At 36.9% G+C, this 19599-nt stretch overlaps 1 protein-coding gene across 13 annotated transcripts in view; it reads left to right on the top strand.

Moving 5' to 3' along the window:
- The window catches only part of CLASP2 (cytoplasmic linker associated protein 2), a 177766-nt gene that overhangs the window by 143838 nt on the left and 14329 nt on the right, over window positions 1-19599 (top strand). For 9 of the 13 annotated variants that reach the window (XM_060022121.1, XM_060022118.1, XM_060022120.1 and 6 more), the window contains 5 exons: window positions 4359-4502; window positions 11499-11642; window positions 12970-13076; window positions 15003-15156; window positions 18341-18569. In XM_060022121.1, coding sequence (XP_059878104.1) covers window positions 4359-4502; window positions 11499-11642; window positions 12970-13076; window positions 15003-15156; window positions 18341-18569 — 778 coding nt within the window. Of the gene's footprint in view, window positions 1-131; window positions 183-4358; window positions 4503-11498; window positions 11643-12969; window positions 13077-15002; window positions 15157-18340; window positions 18570-19599 lie in introns of all 13 variants that reach the window. The other 4 variants (XM_060022119.1, XM_060022117.1, XM_060022113.1 and 1 more) reach the window with 1 other exon arrangement.

Here is a 19599-nt window from a genome sequence, read left to right as displayed (position 1 = left end):
TAAAAATTTGAGGCCTTTTGATGACATTTTAAGGAACTGAAGTATTTTATTCATAAAGTTATGCTAATATTTGTATTTCTGTCACACAAGAAGCTGTTCAATCAGTGGATTTTGTTTTTATAAACTTTCAGACAGTCAAGCCAGCACTTCGGGACCAGCTTCACTCTTTTTGGAGTTCCAAGGTTTTTTCTGGTTTTGTTTTAATCTGCATTATTTCTTTTCTTAACTCTCTTTACAAACTGCAGTGTTTCAGATAATGTTTGTATGCATCTATATATTCAACTACTAACCTTTATAAGCCTATAAAGCATGCATGGATTTGATTTTAAATGTTATTTGATACCAGATTATCTTTTGGAGAAGCTTACTGGGGATACATGTTTAGAAGGCAACACAAGTATGGCCGCTAACCCTAAGCTGTTATGCAAACTCGCTCTATAAAATCTTATCTAATTTTATGTTTGTGATTTCCCAATCCTTTTTTTTTTTTTAAGTTAGGCATTTGAAGAGTTATTCTGGGCAAAATGTCAGTTTTGCCTATGTATTTCAGTAAGCAGAACTTTTTAAGTTTGATGTCAATGCTATTCTCCAGTTCTTAACTGAAACAGTAACGTTTTTTTCTTTTTGCAATGTGATTTTCTAATGTGTGCACAAAATTTAGATTCAGGATTAACTTCCTTCATTGTTATTAGCACACATTTTCTAGTTATTTTAAGTGAAAACTAGGTAGATTCCAATTTTTGATTAAAAATAATTATTTAACATAAAAGAAAAGATAATATAAAAGATCTGCCCTGAATTCTTTACTAAAGATGTTTCTTAATGAGTTTTCTTAAATTAAAAAGAGGTTAAAGTCAGGGAAATAACAAGCATATGAGCATTTATAAGCCTTGTATTTTCTGCTCTATTCTGCACGAAGTATGTTTCTATATGCATTATTGCCTTGGATTGATTTTCCTTTAAGTTTCTGAATATGATTTTACCTTAAAATCACAATTATGTTTCTTACCAGGGTTGACTTATACTCAACATAATGTTATTTTCTCAGAACTGCTTTGTGAAAAAGGATCCATCTGTTTTGATTTTAAAAAGTGACCTGCAGAAAGAGAATAATTTACTTGATATTATTGATAAATACTGTTTAAACTTATTTTTTTGTCTAAGCCTAGCATAGGAATATAAAACTTACAATTTCCTATCATTATTGTTTATAATACATGATAAACTGTAAATTATGATAAGAGTTATGATTTAGGTACTGGTGGTAGGTATTCAAGTGCTGTTGAAAACATATGTTTCATGGCCCAGTAGAAATGGAGGTCTAAACCATTAGCTTAAGAAATAAGGGTGATAGGTGAGTTGAAGGAGAGAATAAAGTTGCTGAAGTCCTGAAGAGAAAGACAGTGGAAAACATATAATTAAAACATCATACTATTGGGGCTTCCCTGGTGGCGCAGTGGTTAAGAATCCACCTGCCAATGCAGGGGACACGGGTTCGAGCCCTGGTCCGGGAAGATCCCACGTGCCGCGGAGCAAGTAAGCCCGTGCACCACAACTACTGAACCTGCGCTCTAGAGCCCGCGAGCCACAACTACTGAGCCCACAAGCCACAACTACTGAAGCCCGTGCTCCTAGAGCCCATGCTCCACAACAAGAGAAACCACCGCAATGAGAAGCCCGCACACCACAATGAAGAGTAGCCCCCACTCGACACAACTAGAGAAAGCCCGTGCACAGAAATGAAGACCCAACGCGGCCAAAAATAAAAACAATAAATAAATTTATTTTTTTAAAAAAAGTCATACTGGAGACTAGAATCACAGACTGTTTCTCTAAAAGCCCTATATACATATACATATATATAATACATATACCTAGACTGTTTCTCTAAAAGCCATGTATACCTGTATGCATATATGTATATATGGCTTTTGTATATAGGACTTTTAGAGAAACAGTCTATGTATAATATATGTGTATTATTTATAAACCATAATATATAATACGAACATAGTATGTGCTTGGCTTTTATATATTATATATACACACATATGCACACACACGTAAAGCTGTAGGGGAAGATCACTCTTCAACTCATAAATTGATGTTTTAAGACAGCACGGAGACGTTCTATTAGAGCTACACCTTATGCTGAAAATAAAAGTAACTTTCAGATGGGTGACAGGATTAAGAATTAAAAACTTAACAGGTTGTAGAAAAACACAACTTGAGTATGAGATGCATAAAAATTCTTTATTGAAGAAGTGCTGGATCTTTCAGATAAAATTTTACATCTCTCACAGAGTATCATGTGGGTAAATGTCAGAAAGGAAGCAATAAAATAGGGGGAAATCGCATACAGTGATTCTATTTGAGTAATATTTTTTAAAATAAATGGAATTTTGTTGACTTTTTTTTCTGAGTTTCATAAACAGGTTTAGAATTATACGCACCTTAGCGACTAGATTGTTTTTCCTCTCTGAAGAAGAATGCATGTTTATGTTATTCAGAGTACAGACCATGTATAGAACCTTGTGAAATATTCTACCAAAATGTAAATTTTCAAATGATTATATGTGTATCATGGTTATTTTGCCTTTGGTATAGTATACACACCTATTCTGTGAAACCCTTTAAAAACTTTACATACCTCCCTATAAATTGTCAAGACACGGAACTAACTGAATCTCACATAGTGCAAATAAATATATTCAAAAAAACAAAATACATTGATGTTCATTCTTTGATTTACTATAGTCACCTTTCAGCCAGTCACACTGAAAAAAGGTGACGTGGCTTCAAGAATTCAGAATGTTATGTGCTGCCATAATTTAGTTGGGCGTGCTGCTGCAAAAGTAACCATAAATCTCTTTCCCTCTCCCCTGTACAATTTACTCATGATGGCTGATAGGTTAATTCTTGTTTTTTTCAGTACATTTCTTAAAGTTATAGTTACTTCTTCTTAAAATTCATTTATTATGAAATGAAGAATGTAAGTTGATGCATTCTGTCTTTTTTTTTAAACTGGAAGCAGAAGGGGGAAAATGTACAAGAGTCAGAACTTTAACATATTACTTCCTATATATTAACTTGGCTTAGTACTTCCCAGAGACCTTATTTGGATTGAGTGAGAACAATGACATCTTAAGATCAATAATAAGGGAAGGAGTATAGAAAACCTGATTACCTTAATCTTTGACAATAGTTTTTCAAAGTCACTATTTTAATATATTTAAACCTTCCTTTTTCTAAGTCAGCAAATCAGCATTTAATATGTGTTTAGAATCTGCTGTGTACAAGGACTGTGCACTGTGCCAGGTGCCGTTTCTAAAGGGCACTGGTAAAGTCTTAGAGAACCATTACTTAGAAATCCTAGAATGTTAGATGTGACTTTAAAAACAGTGGTTCTCAAACTTTTTTTCTACCCCAACATGCCTGAGAAAGGGGAGATTATTTAACAATGGCTTACCCTAAGGATAAAGAAGCCTGCAGCTAAGAGAGAAGCATGTGTGCTTTGCCCCACCTCCTGCTTACTTGGAAGCCTGCATCCTACCACACACCTACCCACCATGCCACCCATGCGTCAGGAATTCCTGGGAGAATAATAAGACTTTTTAAACTCGTATATGATAGTTCTTTTATACAGATAAGTATTGTCTCTTCTCCAGTGATACTTGTGTAAAACTTTTTTGTCACATTTATTTTGAGACGTAGTTCTAGCCGTTGATGGACCTATTAAGGAACCTGATCTCATTGTGTGAGTCTTACTGTATGTTTGCCAAAAACCTGTATTGCCCACCTTGATTACCCAGTTGATTTATAATAGCTTATTTCCAAAATTCTTTGATTTCCCCAAGAGGCAAATTGTACTTCAATTTATAAAGACTGGTTCCTAGGGAAATCTAGACAAGAGTCAGCTGTAATCTCTGAAGGCAGACTCAAGGAGAAGTGTCTGATCTTATCAAGAGAGTCTTTAGCAGTTCAAACACTGCTAAATGTTTGAATGGGGAATGAAACTTATAAGTTCTGCTGTGTGTGAAAAAAATCCACATTTTCATATACTTGTACCTCTGGTAGGTAGGTGACTGTATAACTTCTCTTTTGTTGTTGATGCTTATTCATTTTGTATTTGTCAAAAAAATAATCACCTAGGGACTTCCCTGGCCGTCGAGTGGTTAAGACTCTGCACTTTCACTGCAGGGGGCATGGGTTTGATCCCCCGTGGAGGAACTAAGATCCCACATGCCACATAGTGCAGCCAAAAAAAAAAAAAAAAGTCACCTAATTATTTCTGACGTGTTCTCATTGCCCCTCAATGACCAGCTGATTGTCCTCTCTCATTGTGCATCCCTCTGCAGGTGAAGGTTGCTATCCTTAAATACATAGAAACTCTGGCCAAACAGATGGATCCAGGAGATTTTATAAATTCCAGTGAAACTCGCCTGGCAGTGTCTCGGGTCATCACTTGGACAACAGAACCCAAAAGTTCTGATGTTCGGAAGGTATGTTTTAATTTAAGATTTAGAAGATAAATTAGAAAAGCAAGTCAGTCATTTTGGATTGCCAGTGAAGGAAGCTAATATTTTCAGGATGTTACCAGTTAGCATAGAGTTATTTACCTGGTAATATAAAGACCTTTTTTAAAAAATATCTTCTCTTTTAAATTTTATTTTAAATTTTATCCAATTAATATGAGTATAATTTTCAAACTTAGAATTAAAGATAACTGTCTTTGAAACAGTCCTCCCAACCTCTAATCTTATAGCCATTCAAAATATTTCAAATCTTTCCCCTCACATTTACCTATATATTTCAAATAAGAGCTTGCACTGTTTCTTGATTTATTAATTTTAGGCATTATTTATTGATCCATTGATAAATTTAGTCATTATATATGTCTATATGTCATTTAGACATATAGACATATGTCATTATATATGTCTATATGTCATTAATTTACCTTTGTAAATTAAGACTTAACTTTCCCCTATCCTTTCCTATGTCTTTCCCCATAACCTTCAAAATACTTATGAATCAATTGTTGGTACTCAATAGAAAAGATTTAATTTTGACTGTGGAAGTATTCACCCCTACGCCAAGTGGTTTATTACAGCCTCCTTCCTTACAGAAGCTTTATTTGTCCTGGTGTTAATAATTTACCTTTTCATTTTCCTTTTTTTTTTTCCCCCACATGTTTTTTAAGTACTTGTTGTTAGGTTCAACATCTCTGTCATATGCTCATGGCTAAGATTTTCCATATGCTCAAAAACATAGGTTATTTATTTTCTGGGGAGTTCCTTTCTAGACCCTCCTCTGTTCTCTTCACCTTCTTCCTGAGACTTCTCTTCAACCCTAATCATTCGTTTCTTGCATTCTGTATCTAGCTCTGTTGACAAAGCCAGAATAATGGTTTGGTATGGTACTGGCACAAAAACAGACACATAGATCAATGGAACAGAATAGAGAGCCCAGAAATAAAACCCATGCACACGTGGTCAATTAACCTATGATAAAGTAGCCAGGAATATACAATGGAGAAAAGATAATCTGTTCAGTAACTAGTGCTGGGAAAACTGGACAGCTACATGTAAAAGCATGAAATTAGAATATTCTCTATCACCATATATAAAAATAAACTCAGAATGGATTAAAGACCTAAATGTAAGACTGTAAAAATCCTAGAGGAAAACATAGGCAGAACACTTTCTGACATAAATCACAGCAATACTTTTTTGGATCCATCTCCTAAAGCAAAGGAAATAAAAATAAACAAATGGGACCTAATTAAACTTAAAAGCTTTTGCAGAGCAAAGGAAACCATAAACAAAACAAAAAGACAACCTATTGAATGGAAGAAAATATTTGCAAATGATATGACCAATAAGGGATAAATATCCAACATTTATAAACAACTCATACAACTCAACATCAAAAAAATGAGCAACCCAGGGGCTTCCCTGGCGGCGCAGTGGTTGAGAGCCCGCCTGCCGATGCAGGGGACACAGGTTCATGCCCCGGTCTGGGAAGATCCCACATGCCGTGGAGTGGCTAGGCCCGTGAGCCATGGCCGCTGAGCCTGTGCGTCCGGAGCCTGTGCTCTGCAACGAGAGAGGCCACAGCAGTGAGAGGCCCGCGTACCGCAAAAAAAAAAAAAAAAAAAAAAAATGAGCAACCCAATTGAAAAATACGCAGAAGAACTGAATAGACATTTTTCCAAAGAGGAAATGGAGATGGCCAACAGGCACAGGAAAAGATGCTCAACATCGCTAATCATCAGGGAAATGCAAATCAAAACCACAGTGATATATCACCTCATACCGGTCGGAATGGCTATTATCGAAAAGAACACAGATAACAAATGTTGACGAGGATGTGGAAAAAAGGGAACCTTCTCAAACACTGTTTTTGGGAATGTAAATTGGTTCAGCCACTGTGGAAAACACTATGGAGGTTTCTCAAAAAACTAAGAATAGGGACTTCCCTGGTGATGCAGTGGTTAAGTATCTGCCTGCCAATGCAGGGGACACGGGTTCGAGCCCTGGTCCGGGAAGATCCCACATGCTGTGGAGCAACTAAGTCTGTGTGCCACAACTACTGAGCCTGTGCTCTGGAGCTCACGAGCCACAACTACTGAGCCCGTGTGCCTAGAGCCCGTGCTCTGCAACAAGAGAAGCCACCCCAATGAGAAGCCTTTGCACCGCAACAAAGAGTAGCTCCTGCTCACCACAACTAGAGAAAAGCCCACGCACAGCAACGAAGACCCAATGCAGCCAAAAATAAATTAATTAATTTAAAAAAAACATTATTTGAAATGTTTGAAATAATTTGAAAAGATACATGCACCCTAATGTTTATAGCAGCATTTTTTACAATTGCCAGGATATGGATGGAAGCAACCTAAGTGTCCATTAGCAGATGAATGAAGGGACTTCCCTGGCAGTCCAGTGGTTAGGACTTCGCCTTCCAATGCAGGGGGTGTGGGTTTGATCCCTGCTTAGGGAGCTAAGATTTCACATGGCTCAGGGCCAAAAAACCAAGACATAAAACAGAAACAATATTGTAACAAATTCAATAAAGACTTTAAAAATTGTCCACATCAAAAAAAATAATAATCTTTAAAAAAAAAAAAAAAACAGGTGAATGGATAAAGAAGATGTGATGTATATATATGCCATGGAATACTACTCTGCCATAAAAATGAATGGGATTTTGCCATTTGCAGCAGCATGGATGGACTTGGAGGGCATTATACTAAGTGAAATAAGTCAGGCAGAGAAAGACAAATACTGTATGATATCACTTACATGGGGAATCTAAAAAATATAACAAACTAGTGAATATAACAAAAAAGAAGCATAGTCACAGATACAGAGAACAAACTAGTGGTTACCAGCAGGAGAGGGGCAATATGGGAGTGGGGAATTATGAGGTACCAACTATTAGGTATGAAATCAGTCACAAAGATATATTGTACAATGGGGAATATAGCCAATATTTTATAATAAGTATAAATGAAGTATAACCTTTAAAAGTTGTGAATCACTATATTGTACACCTATAACGTATAATATTGTACAGCAGCTGTACTTCAATTTTTAAAACCAAGCCAAACAAGACAAAACACATAAAGATTAAGCAGAAATTAATAAAATAGAGAACAGAAAAACAATAGAGAAAATTAGTGAAACCAAAAGTTGTGTTTTTTAGAAAGATCAACAGTATTGATGAACTTTTAGCTAGATTGACAGAAAAAAAGAGAAGACTCAAATTACTAGAATTAGAAATGAAAGAGGGAATATTATTACTAACCTTACAGAAATAATAAGGATTATAAAGGAATGTTACAATATTGTATGCCAATAAGTAGTTAACTTAGATGAAATGGACAAATCTCTAGAAAGACACAAACTACCAAAATTGACTCAAGAAGTCAATAGAACAAGTAAAGAGTTTGATTTAGTAATTAAAAAACCACCGACAGAGAGAAGCCCAGGCTCACATGGTTTAACTGGTGAGTTCTACCAAGCATTAATATCAGTTCTTCACAAACTCTTCCTTAAAAAACAGAAGAGGAAGGAACACTTTCCAACTCATTTTGTGAGGACAGTTTTATCTTGATAACAAACCCAAAGACATCACACACAAAAAGAAAACTACAGATCAATGTCTCTTACAAATATGGACCCTTTTAATCCTGGCAAACCAAATTCTACAACATATAAAAAGAGAATTATACACCAAGACCACATGTAATTTATCCCAGGAATGTAAGGTTAACATCTGAAAGTCTATTGTAGTACTCCACATCAATAGTAAAAAGACAAAAACCACATGATTATCTCAACAGAAAAGGCATCTGGCAAGATCTAACATCTTTCATGATTAAAACAAAAACAAAAAATCGTAAACTAAACAAACTATCAAGGGAAGGGAACTCCTTAAACCCAATACAGGGCACCTCTACAGCTATTACTAATATCCACAGCTACTTAATGTGAAAGATTGGATGCTTTCTCCATAAAGTCAGGAACAAGAAATGGATGTCTTCTCTCACCATTTCTGTAAAACATTGTAGCAGGGTTCACTGGTTTCTAGCCAGGATAGTTAGGCCAGAAAAAAGAAAAAAAAGAAAGAGAGAAAGGAAGAAAAGTAAAACTATTTCTGTTTGCAAATGATACAATTTTATTTATAGAAAATCCTTCAGAATCACTAAAAAAACATTAGAACTAATAAACACATTCAGCAGGGTTTCAGGATACAAAATCAATATATGAAAATCAATTGTATTTCTAAACACTTGAAATGAGCAATCCAAAAATGAAATTAAGAAAACAATTCCATTTACAGTAGCATTTAAAAGATTAAAATAGGGATAAATTTTTAAAAGGAAGTGCAAAATTTATAGTAGAAACTATGAAATAATATTGAAAGAAATTAAAGAAGATTTAGATAAATGGAAAATCATTTTCCATTGGATCTTGGATCAGAATACTTAATATTCTTAAGATGGCAATACTTCCCAAAGTGATCTACAAATTCAGTGTAATCCTTACCATATTCCCAGCCGGCTTTGCAAAAATTGACAAGCTGATTCCAAAATTTTTAATGGAATTCCAAGGAACCCCTAATAGCCAGAAGAGCCTTGAAAAAAAAAAAAGCAAAGTAGGAGGACTTTACACTTCCAGATTTCAAAACCTAATACAAAGTAATAGTAATCAAGACAGTGTGGTACTGACGTAAGGCTAGACATAAAGACCAGTGGAATAGAATTGAGAGTCCAGAAAAAAACCTGTGTTTATGGGCAACTGATTTCCAACAAGGGTGCAAAGACCATTCAATAAGGAAATCATAGTCTTTTCAACAAATTGTACTGGGACAACTAAATAGCCACATGCAAAAGAATGAAGTTGAACCCTTACCTCATACCATATACAAAAATTAATACAAAATGATCAAAGACTTAAATGTAAAAGCTAAACCTAGAAAACTCTTAAAAGAGGGATAGGGTTTCCCTGGTGGCGCAGTGGTTGAGAGTCCGCCAGCTGATGCAGGGGACGCAGGTTCGTGCCCTAGTCTGGGAAGATCCCACGTGATGCAGAGCGGCTGGGCCCATGAGCCATGGCCGCTGAGCCTGGGTGTCCGGAGCCTGTGCTCCACAATGGGAGAGGCCACAACAGTGAGAGGCCCGCATACGGCAAAAAAAAAAAAAAAAAAAAAAAAAAAAAAAAAAAAAAAGGATAAATCTTCATGACCTTGGATTTGGCAGTGGATTCTAACCAAAAAGCACAAACAACAAAAGGAAAAAATAGATCAGTTGGATTTCATCAAAATTAAGAATTGGGGATATTCCAAGATGAAGAATACTGATGGGACTGTAGAAACCATTGATTGACATGTTTTTTTGTTTGTTTTTTGTTTGTTTTTTTTTGTTGAGTCATGAGGAAAGGATACACTCATTGGTTTGGGAACAGTTGGATTATCTGTCTCTAGAGAGAAAATAAAGATGCATCTCCTACACCAAAATAAAATCTAGGTGGAATAAAATATACCTTAACAATTATTAATTCATTTGCTCAAATTAACTTGAGATCCTTTCACTGTTTAGGTTCCAAAAAGACACAAGATCATAAAGTTTTGTTTCAAAATGCAAATAGCTTTATTTAAACACTATTAACATGTTAGAGTACACACCCACACAGTGTATACTTTGTTGTTGTTTTTAACAAAATGGGCTTATGTTACTGGTGTTTTATAATTTTTTTCTTCAGCAGTATGTAATAGTCCTCTCCCAGTCTCTTCATGTATAAAGCTACATCATCTTTCAAGGCTGTGTTGTGTAGTATGTCATCGTGCCAATGTAACTTAATTTCACCATTCCCCTCCTGTTGTTTATTAGATGTCATAAACATGGAACACTTAGGTTTTCATAGAGTGGGGTCAGAAACGGTCCAGAACAAGATGTGCACATTTACATACAAGTCATGATCGTGAACTATTTGGGTTTCTTTCTCCTCTCAATTAAGTTTCTGTGTAATCTGAATTTCACAGTGTGTCTTTTAATAACTCAATTGATTACTTTATAAGAAGAAAGGAAATTTATGTTTTCTTAACTGATCTGAGTAACATTTCTTTTGTTCCCATTTCCACAGAAACATTAGACTAGTTTTAACTTCGAATTGTAGATTTGTTAAGATTAGCTGCTTTGAGAGAAGACTAAATACAGCTAGTTAATTTAAGAATAATATAATGGGACTTCCCTGGTGGTCCAGTGGTTGAGAATCAGCTTTCCAATGCAGGGGACATGGGTTGATCACTGGTCAGGGAACTGGGGTTCCACATACCACAGGGCAACTGGGCCTGCGTGCCACAACTAGAGAGCCCACGTGCTGCAACTACAATGCCCATACACTCTGGAGCCTGCGCACCACAACTACAGAGCCTGCACACCGCAACTACTGAGCCCATGTGCTTTAGAGCCCACGCGCCACAACGAAAGATCTTGTGTGCTGCAACTAAGACCCGATACAGCCAAAAAGAAATAAAGAAATAAATATGTTAAAAAAGAATCCTATATTGAGAAAATGAAAATTAAAGTGCTAAGTTGCTCTTGATGGGCTTTGTATAGTTTAGGGATGTAGTTCCTTATTTCCATCCATCTTTCTTCTTGTAATAATTTTTTTAGGAAAACTGAAGTAGGAGCATATATTGACAGAGTAATCCTAGAAACTGTCTGGTTGACTTTTGCCATTGATTGTTAGGTCGTATTTGTTATACTTTTTGTTATACATATTCCTGTCTTACGTTCAAAAAATAAATGGTAAGTCAAATAGTTTTTGATTTTATTCTTCCAGCAAAGAAGTTTTAAAGCATATAAGAACATCATTTTCCCTGGGAAAGATGGCCTTGCACTATTGAACAGAAATGTTGAGTGAAGAAAATGGTCTCCTTTGAGTAAACAAAATATATTCATATGCTTCTTGTATGTCTTTCTTTTCTAGGCAGCGCAGTCAGTCCTGATTTCCTTATTTGAACTCAATACCCCAGAGTTTACAATGTTATTAGGAGCTTTACCAAAAACTTTTCAGGATGGTGCTACCAAACTTCTTCATAATCACCTTCGAAACACTGGCAACGGAACCCAGGTATTTTTCAGTTATCTTCTTGGCCATTGTATAATGTGATGACTGGTTAACAATAATTGTTTTTGTTTTTTTTACATGAAGTAAACTTTGATCCTAATGTACAATTTTTGTATCTGCATTGGGCAGCATTTTCTGGGCAGAATTAAATATTTTCCTGGAAAGAATAGAGTTCTTAGGCCTATCATGTTTCTATTATAATTTGGTGTACATTAGGATGGCGGTGAACGGTGGCCAGGGTATGAACAAGGAAAGTGAAATGTAGCAGAACTTAGATGAGGGCATCAGCTTTGCAAGCCATGAGAATTAGGACATGCTCTTTAGATGAACCAGTCCTTATTTGAGGACCAGAAAGGATGACTTATTCCAGGAATAACAAATAAGGCCCGAGGAGGGTAGTGCTTTAAAGGATGTGTTCACATTTAATAATAACAGGCTTGTCAGCCCATAGGTGGTTGGATAACACAGGATTTTGTTTTGGAGAAGTAAGATCTGAGTAAATGAAACATTAGTGTTATATTTAAATGGTATCAAACCATTTACATAATATGCCTGAAGAATTGAACTTAAGTTTTAAAAAGACAAAGAGAGCGATACCTTTGCTATTGGATAAAGGAGAAAGTAGATGCACTTATGGCAGGATTGAGGTAATGTCTAAGGGGAGAACAATCTGAGAACAATTTCTTGGGACCAAAGTCAGTTTTTTTAAAAGAAGGGGGAATTCCCTGGTGGTCCAGTGTTGAGAACTTTTCACATCCACTGCTGAGGGCCTGGGTTCGGTTCCTGGTCAGAGAACCAAGATCCCACAAGCTGTGCGGTATGGCCAAAAAATAAAAATTAAAAAATTTTTTTAAATAAAAGGAGAAAGTATTGTTTTGTTATATTTTAAGAGATAGGCAAATTACTAACATGACCAGATTCTATTCCTTTGGTGTCTTTGTAAAATTCATTTGTAAATCAAACTCAAGAGGGAACAGAATTTGAGCATTCATAATGGTTGGAGGAAGGAAAATTGTCTCAGAGCAGGGAGCTAATTTAAAATTGTTAATTTGGGATCTTGTTTTATCTTTGAGGAAAAAGATATTGTGGTAATATTTGAGAGAAGGAAGTGTGTGAGGAGAACAATAAAAAGTCTTAAAGAGCTAGATTTCTGAATGGGAAGAAAGTTTTTTCCCACAGAAACTAGAGATAAGTACATGAATATTTAAAATAATGACCTATAAGTATGGCTCTCTCATGCTGTTCAACATCTTGATTGTATGGCTTCCTGAAGAGCCTTTTGGTTGAACTACCTGTCATATGTTAATGTTTATTTGACTCCGTCCATCAGGGTTCCATGGGGAGTCCTTTGACAAGACCAACACCACGGTCACCAGCCAACTGGTCCAGTCCTCTTACTTCTCCTACCAACACATCGCAGAATACTTTATCTCCAAGGTAATAAAAGGGTTATTTTCCATCATGGTTTGTATTTGCAGATTCCCCATTCTTAGAAAAACAGACATTAATATAATTCCAGTTGATTTCTACTCAACTTGAAAGGTCTTAGACACATAGAAACTTAGCAAATTCAAAAAATGTTGTTTATTCCAAAACTTAACCCTTTAGATGATAATAATCTATAGGATATGGAACTGTTTTTTGTAAGTGACAGGAAAACTTAGGGACACAGCTTTTGGAAATTACTGCTTGTTGCCTTAAATAGCATAGTTGTGTTTCTCAGATATGCTGTATAAATCCATTAATTACCAATTGTGTCTTTCAATTATAATACTCAATATAAGTGATGATGTCAAGTTATAATGATGACTATTTAGATCTAATATTGGCCAGCCACCTCTAAAAATAGAAGAAAAAATTAACCTTATAGACAAAAATGTAAAAATAAAGAAAAAAACTAGGGAAGGGTTAAATATAAAATGGCAATATGTATAGTTAGGAAAAGATGTGACTGTGAGATTGATCCTTAATAAGACATGTGAAATTTTCACACACTTGTGCAGTTCAAGCATGGGCTATATTTCAGATGACGTTCTTAACTCATTAATGGATTAACATTTTTCCCATCTCCTGGCCTTTTAAAAAATTTTGCCTAGGGAATTCCCTGGCGGTCCAGTACTTAGGACTGCACGCTTCTACTGCAGGGGGCACAGGTTCAATCCCTTGTGGGGGAACTAAGATATCCCACAAGCCTTGCAGCCAAAAAAAAGTAAAATAAAATAAAATAAAAATTTAAAAATTAAAACACTTTGTCTAGTGGGTCATATTTGTACTTACTAGCTTGATTTGTGTTATTAACCATATATCATAACATATGCTTCATCATATTCATTACAATTATAAGATGCTTCATTATACTGCAGACCAATTGCAAACTTATCATGTAGCCTGTTTTTTCCATGTTATACATATGTTACAATTTTGATGGCTAAATTCCATACTCAGTTGAATTTTAGAATCTGATTATAGAATTCAGATCAGTAACACTTACGTTCACTGTTAAAAATTCTCAGCCGGGCTTCCCTGGTGGCACAGTGGTTGGGAGTCTGCCTGCCGATGCAGGGGACATGGGTTCGTGCCCCAGTCCGGGAGGATCCCGTGTGCCGTGGCGCGGCTGGGCCCATGGGCCATGGCCGCTGGGCCTGCGCGTCCGGAGCCTGTGCTCCGCATGGGAGAGGCCACAGCAGTGAGAGACCCGCGTACCGCAAAACACAAACAAAAAAATTCTCAGCCTTCTTACAGATTTATATAAAATACATTTATCTCCTCTTTAAGCAGTACCATTATTGTGAGTTAACCACAGGGGTTAGCAAATTCTCTGTAAAGGGCCATATGGTAAATATTTTAGGCTTTGCAGGCAATGCAGTCTTTGTCACCTCTACTCAGCTCTGCTCCTGTAGTGTGAAAATAGCCATAGATAATAGCTAAATAAATCAGCATTGCTATGTTCCAAAATTTTATTTATGGACACTGAAATTTGGGTTTTATGTAATTTTCTTGTGTCATGAAATGTTATTGTTTTGATTTTTTTCTCAACTATTTAAAAATGTAAAAAAAAATTCTAAGATTTCAGGAGTCGTAATTTGCTGGCCTCTGGTTAGTCAGAACATTTTTGAAGGTGAAAAGACAAACCAGTTGTTAAGGGCTGTGCATTCTAGAGTCACTGTAAGCTGCCCTTGATGGGCAATCAGTGGGACATGCTGTTTAGCCATTTGTAGCTGTCAGGTTTCGTTTTGCTAATTATGCTTTAGAGCATATACATTCTCTAATCCTGTCTTTATAAATATCCGGTGTAATCTCCTCAAATATATTTGTATTTTAAAACTACAGATAAATAAAAATTAATTGTTGTCTTTTTCATAGTGCATTTGATTATGACACAGAAAATATGAATTCTGAAGATATTTATAGCTCTCTTAGAGGTGTCACTGAAGCAATTCAGAATTTCAGCTTCCGCAGTCAAGAAGATATGAATGAGCCATTGAAAAGGGATTCTAAAAAAGATGAAGGCGATTCAGTGAGTATTTGAACATTATTACATCGCACATCTTTTCATTAAGAGTTTTTGATTTTGTTTTATTTTTAAACTTTGCTTTCTGTCATTTTCAAAGATAATTTTCCAGGGGTCAGTTACTCAGTATTTACTGAGTATCTACCATGTGCCAGGCACTGTTCTGGGCAGAGTCGCTGCCCTCAAGTTCCTTGTATATTTTTGGGTAGAGATGAGTACTGTGGAGTTCTAGGTTAGAATGTAAAGTGAATCTATTTTAGATTAAGTTGTAAGGGAAGATGACATTTGCATTGAGACCTAAATAAAGCTGTACAAGATCTAGGAGAGAAGAATTCCATAAAAGAAGTAGCAAGTGCAAAGACATTTAGATGGGAGCAAGCTTTGTACAGTTGAGAACCAGGAGGAAAGCCAGTATAGGAACATGGGCCAGATCACGTGGCTCTTGTAGGACAAAATAAGGTGTTTAAACCTTTTTTATTCCTGTTCAGTGTAGTGATAGTGGTTGTTTCATCAGTTTCTGCGGTTCCAGTTAAGAATGTTATGACCCATCTTTCTGACATTTGTGAGTATTATTGCTCAGTTTGTTACCCCGCCATTATACAAAAAAGTGGGGTTTTTTTACTCTGCTTCTTCTTAGACTTTTCTCTCACAGCTTAGACTTTTCTCAAAACAAGCTATCCCACCATTTCCTGTGGAATCTGTGGTTTCTCAGTGTTTACAAAATTATAGAACATTGCAATGCTTCAGCAAATCTCGACAGGGCTCCCTGCTCTGCTTCCTGACTTCCTTCCTGCTATTGTTTTTCTCCCCGTGCCTGTATGGCAGATGAGCCTAGTAAACTGGATGCCAAAAACCTGCTTACCACTCGTATTTGAGGTTCCCTACCCCAAAAGCTGCCTATGGTACCAGTAACAGGTTAGTAAGAGTCACTGCTTAATTGAGACTTTCTCCCAAGTGATAGCAGGGTACAGTGTCAGGAGGCCAAGTAGTGGATTCTGGCAGAAGTGAGTTTGGCATTTACTCACTAGTCAGATTATCACTTCTAAGCCTCCATGTCTTCCTAAGGAAAATAGGGATATTACTGCCTACCTTAAAAATTATTATGCATATAATAAATCATATGACTCCATCCAGCCCAGACCTCTCTCCTGATTTCCAGATTCACACATCCAGCTGCCTGTTTGAACTCCTGATCTTTCCCATCTCAGTTGATAGCAATGCTAGTTGCTCAGCCAAAAACCTTGGACAGAACAGTTGTCCTCGTCTCATCTCTTTTTCTCATCCTCCCTTCTCGGTCCAGCAGGAAATCTGTTGACTCCATCTTCAAAATATAAGCCACAGTCTATACAGTAGACTTTTTTCCCTTTTTACCTCTCTGGCTTCATCTCCTACTACTCTCCTCTGCTTTAGCTACATGCTTCCTTGCTGTTCCTTCAACTTACTGGGCATGGGTTTTTTTTTTGCTCTGTTGGGTCTTTGTTGCTGCATGCGGGCTTTCTCTAGTTGTGGCGAGCAGGGACTACTCTTGGTGTGGTGCACCGGCTTCTCACTGCAGTGGCTTCTCTTGTTGTGGAGCACGGGCTCTAGGCGTGTGGGCTTCAGTAGTTGCAGCATGCAGGCTTCAGTAGTTGCAGCACGTGGGCCCTAGAGCTCGTGGGCTTCAGTAGTTGTGGTGTGCGGGCTCAGTAGTTGTGGCTCACAGGCTCAGTAGTTGTGGCACATGGGCTTAGTTGCTCTGCAGCATGTGGTATCTTCCCGGACCAGGGATCGAACCCGTGTCCCCTGCAGTGGCAGGCAGATTCTTAACCACTGCGCTGGGCATGCTTTTGCCTCGGGGCCTTTGTCTTGGCTATTCCCTCTGCCTTAAACATTCTTCCTGCAGATAGCCATGGCCAGTTTCCTCACTTCCTCCAAGTCTTTGCTCCAGTAGCTTCTCAGTGACCACCCTATTTAATCTTCAGCCTCCTCTCTCCCACCTCGGCACTCATGATCCCTTTAATACTGTACTGCCTCCCATACACTAATTACCTCCTACTGTACCACATACTTTACTTATTCATTATGTTTTCTTAATGTCTCTGTCCCTCCAGTAGAATGTAAACTTCATGAGGATAGTCAGCATTCTCTCGTTTGTTCAAGAATATATCCCCAGTGCCAAGAATAATACCTAGCATGGAAAAGGCGCACAGCAAATATTTAAAGGATATTTGTGAAGCACCTAGCTAACGACTTGGCACAGAGTTGCTCAGTAGATGGTGGTAATGGTGATATTGATGATCACAATTGATATTTTGATAAGTATGTTGATGTGCCCGAACTCCATCAGGCATCCTTCCAAAAGTTATGCAGTCCTTTTGGGACGTTTTTATTTTTTCTTAAGTAGGCCTTTTTTTAATTTGGTTTTTTTATACTTTGTTGGACACACTGTCATTGTATAATTTACAACCTTAAGCTTTTAGTTCTGTGTTGCTAATGAAAGTGTTGCTAATGAAAGTCCTTTTGTATCTTTAACTGGCATAGAGAAACTGTTGCTAGTCACATTGTATATATTGCTTGATCAAGCCACTGGCAAGGAAACTATAGGAATCATTAGAGACAGGATTCTTTTTATTTTAACATTTTTATTGGAGTATAATTGCTTTACAATGGTGTGTTAGTTTCTGCCTTATAACAAAGTGAATCAGTTATACATATACATATATCCCCATATCTCTTCCCACCTGCGTCTCCCTCCCTCCCGTCTTCCCTATCCCACCCCTCTAGCTGGTCACAAAGCACCGAGCTGATCTCCCTGTGCTATGTGACTGCTTCCCACTAGCTATCTATCTTACATTTGGTAGTGTATATATGTCCATATATACACTACCACTCTCTCACTTTGTCCCAGCTTACGCTTCCCCCTCCCCTCCCCTGTCCTCAAGTCCATTCTCTAGGAGGAGAGACAGCATTCTTTTACAGTTCTTATTTGCCCTTATGGCTGTGGTTTCTTTACATCTCTTTATAAAAAACTGTGACTTTTTGCATGTAAGTTTTAACTCGTCATGTTGATTTCCATTACTTAATTTTTTTTTGGCTGGTTATTGTTACCTTTTTAAAATAGCCTTTGAAGCAGTAGGGAAATATCTTTTTAGAATTTCAAAGAGATTTAAAAAGGAGTTAATTTGCTCTGCCTTCCCCTTCCCATTAATAGACATGTGGCGGTCCTGGGATGTCTGACCCAAGAGCAGGAGGTGATGCTACTGACTCAAGCCAAACAGCCCTTGATAATAAAACTTCATTGCTCCATTCGATGCCTGCTCACTCCTCTCCACGCTCTCGAGACTATAATCCGTATAACTACTCAGATAGCATCAGTCCCTTCAATAAGTCTGCCCTCAAGGAAGCCATGTTTGATGATGATGCTGACCAGTTTCCTGATGGTATGTCCTGGGTCCTGCTGCTACTGTCTGTGTTTTGGAGGACTGATAATCAACGAAGCAAATGAAATATGCATGCTCTTTTATTGTAACTCCCTAAAAAGTAAGGATCTTTGGGGGTGGGAACGTTCTCTCCCATCTTCTAGGAGCTCATTTCTAGTGGTTTGGTGGTTTTCTGACCCTGAATAAGAGACAGATTAATCATCCTAATATCATCCTTGAAATCAAGAAAACCTCAGTGACCTCCCAGAAACAACTGAAACCAGTTGTAGCTTATAAATTTAGTCTATCTCTAGACACATTTCATTTAGTTATTAATTTTTATACCAGAATGACAAAACCCTTTGAAAGGATACCCATTCTTTACAATAGCCTTTTGAGTGTGAAGTCATAAACTCTTTAATAAGATACATTCAAGAACCAAATATGGGAAAAGCTACCATTAAGATTTGGAGTTGGCTTAGGTCTAAGCTCTGACACTATGCTGCATCACCTGGGAAGTTGGTTGACCTTCCTGAATCTCACTTGTCCCTAGGTTGGAGATGCTATGTTACCTGCCCTTCTGATCACAGTATGCAGTAAGGTTTGGATAAGGTGTATAAGAACTGACTATAAAGTACAGAACACTGTAAATGTTTTACTTATTTTTAATAGTAAGGAGTTACATTCTTTTCCTCTACAAATTACATGATCCATTAATTCTTTTCTTAAGTAATGTATAGTAATATATAACTTTATGTAAATAAACTTGAAAGTCTCCCCCTCAACACTCTCATGATTTCATACTTAGGTAATTTCTGATTTTCCCTTTATTACCTCAGTGTTGCTGTCAGTGAACATATTTCTGCATAAAATTTATGTACACATACAGGTAATTCTAAGAGATTTCTAGGGATAGAATTGCCCAATTAAGGGATATCTGTAAGTTTGTTTTGAGAGTTACTACCGATTACCAACTCAAAACACTTGGCCAGTTTAAGTAGTACTGATTTCCTCACCAACCCAAAATGTTTAAGTGTTTTTATTTTTTGTC

Source organism: Delphinus delphis, chromosome 10 (genome assembly GCF_949987515.2).
Source record: "Delphinus delphis chromosome 10, mDelDel1.2, whole genome shotgun sequence".
Taxonomy (NCBI): Eukaryota; Metazoa; Chordata; class Mammalia; order Artiodactyla; family Delphinidae; genus Delphinus; species Delphinus delphis.
This window is presented reverse-complemented; position numbering and strand designations above follow the sequence as displayed.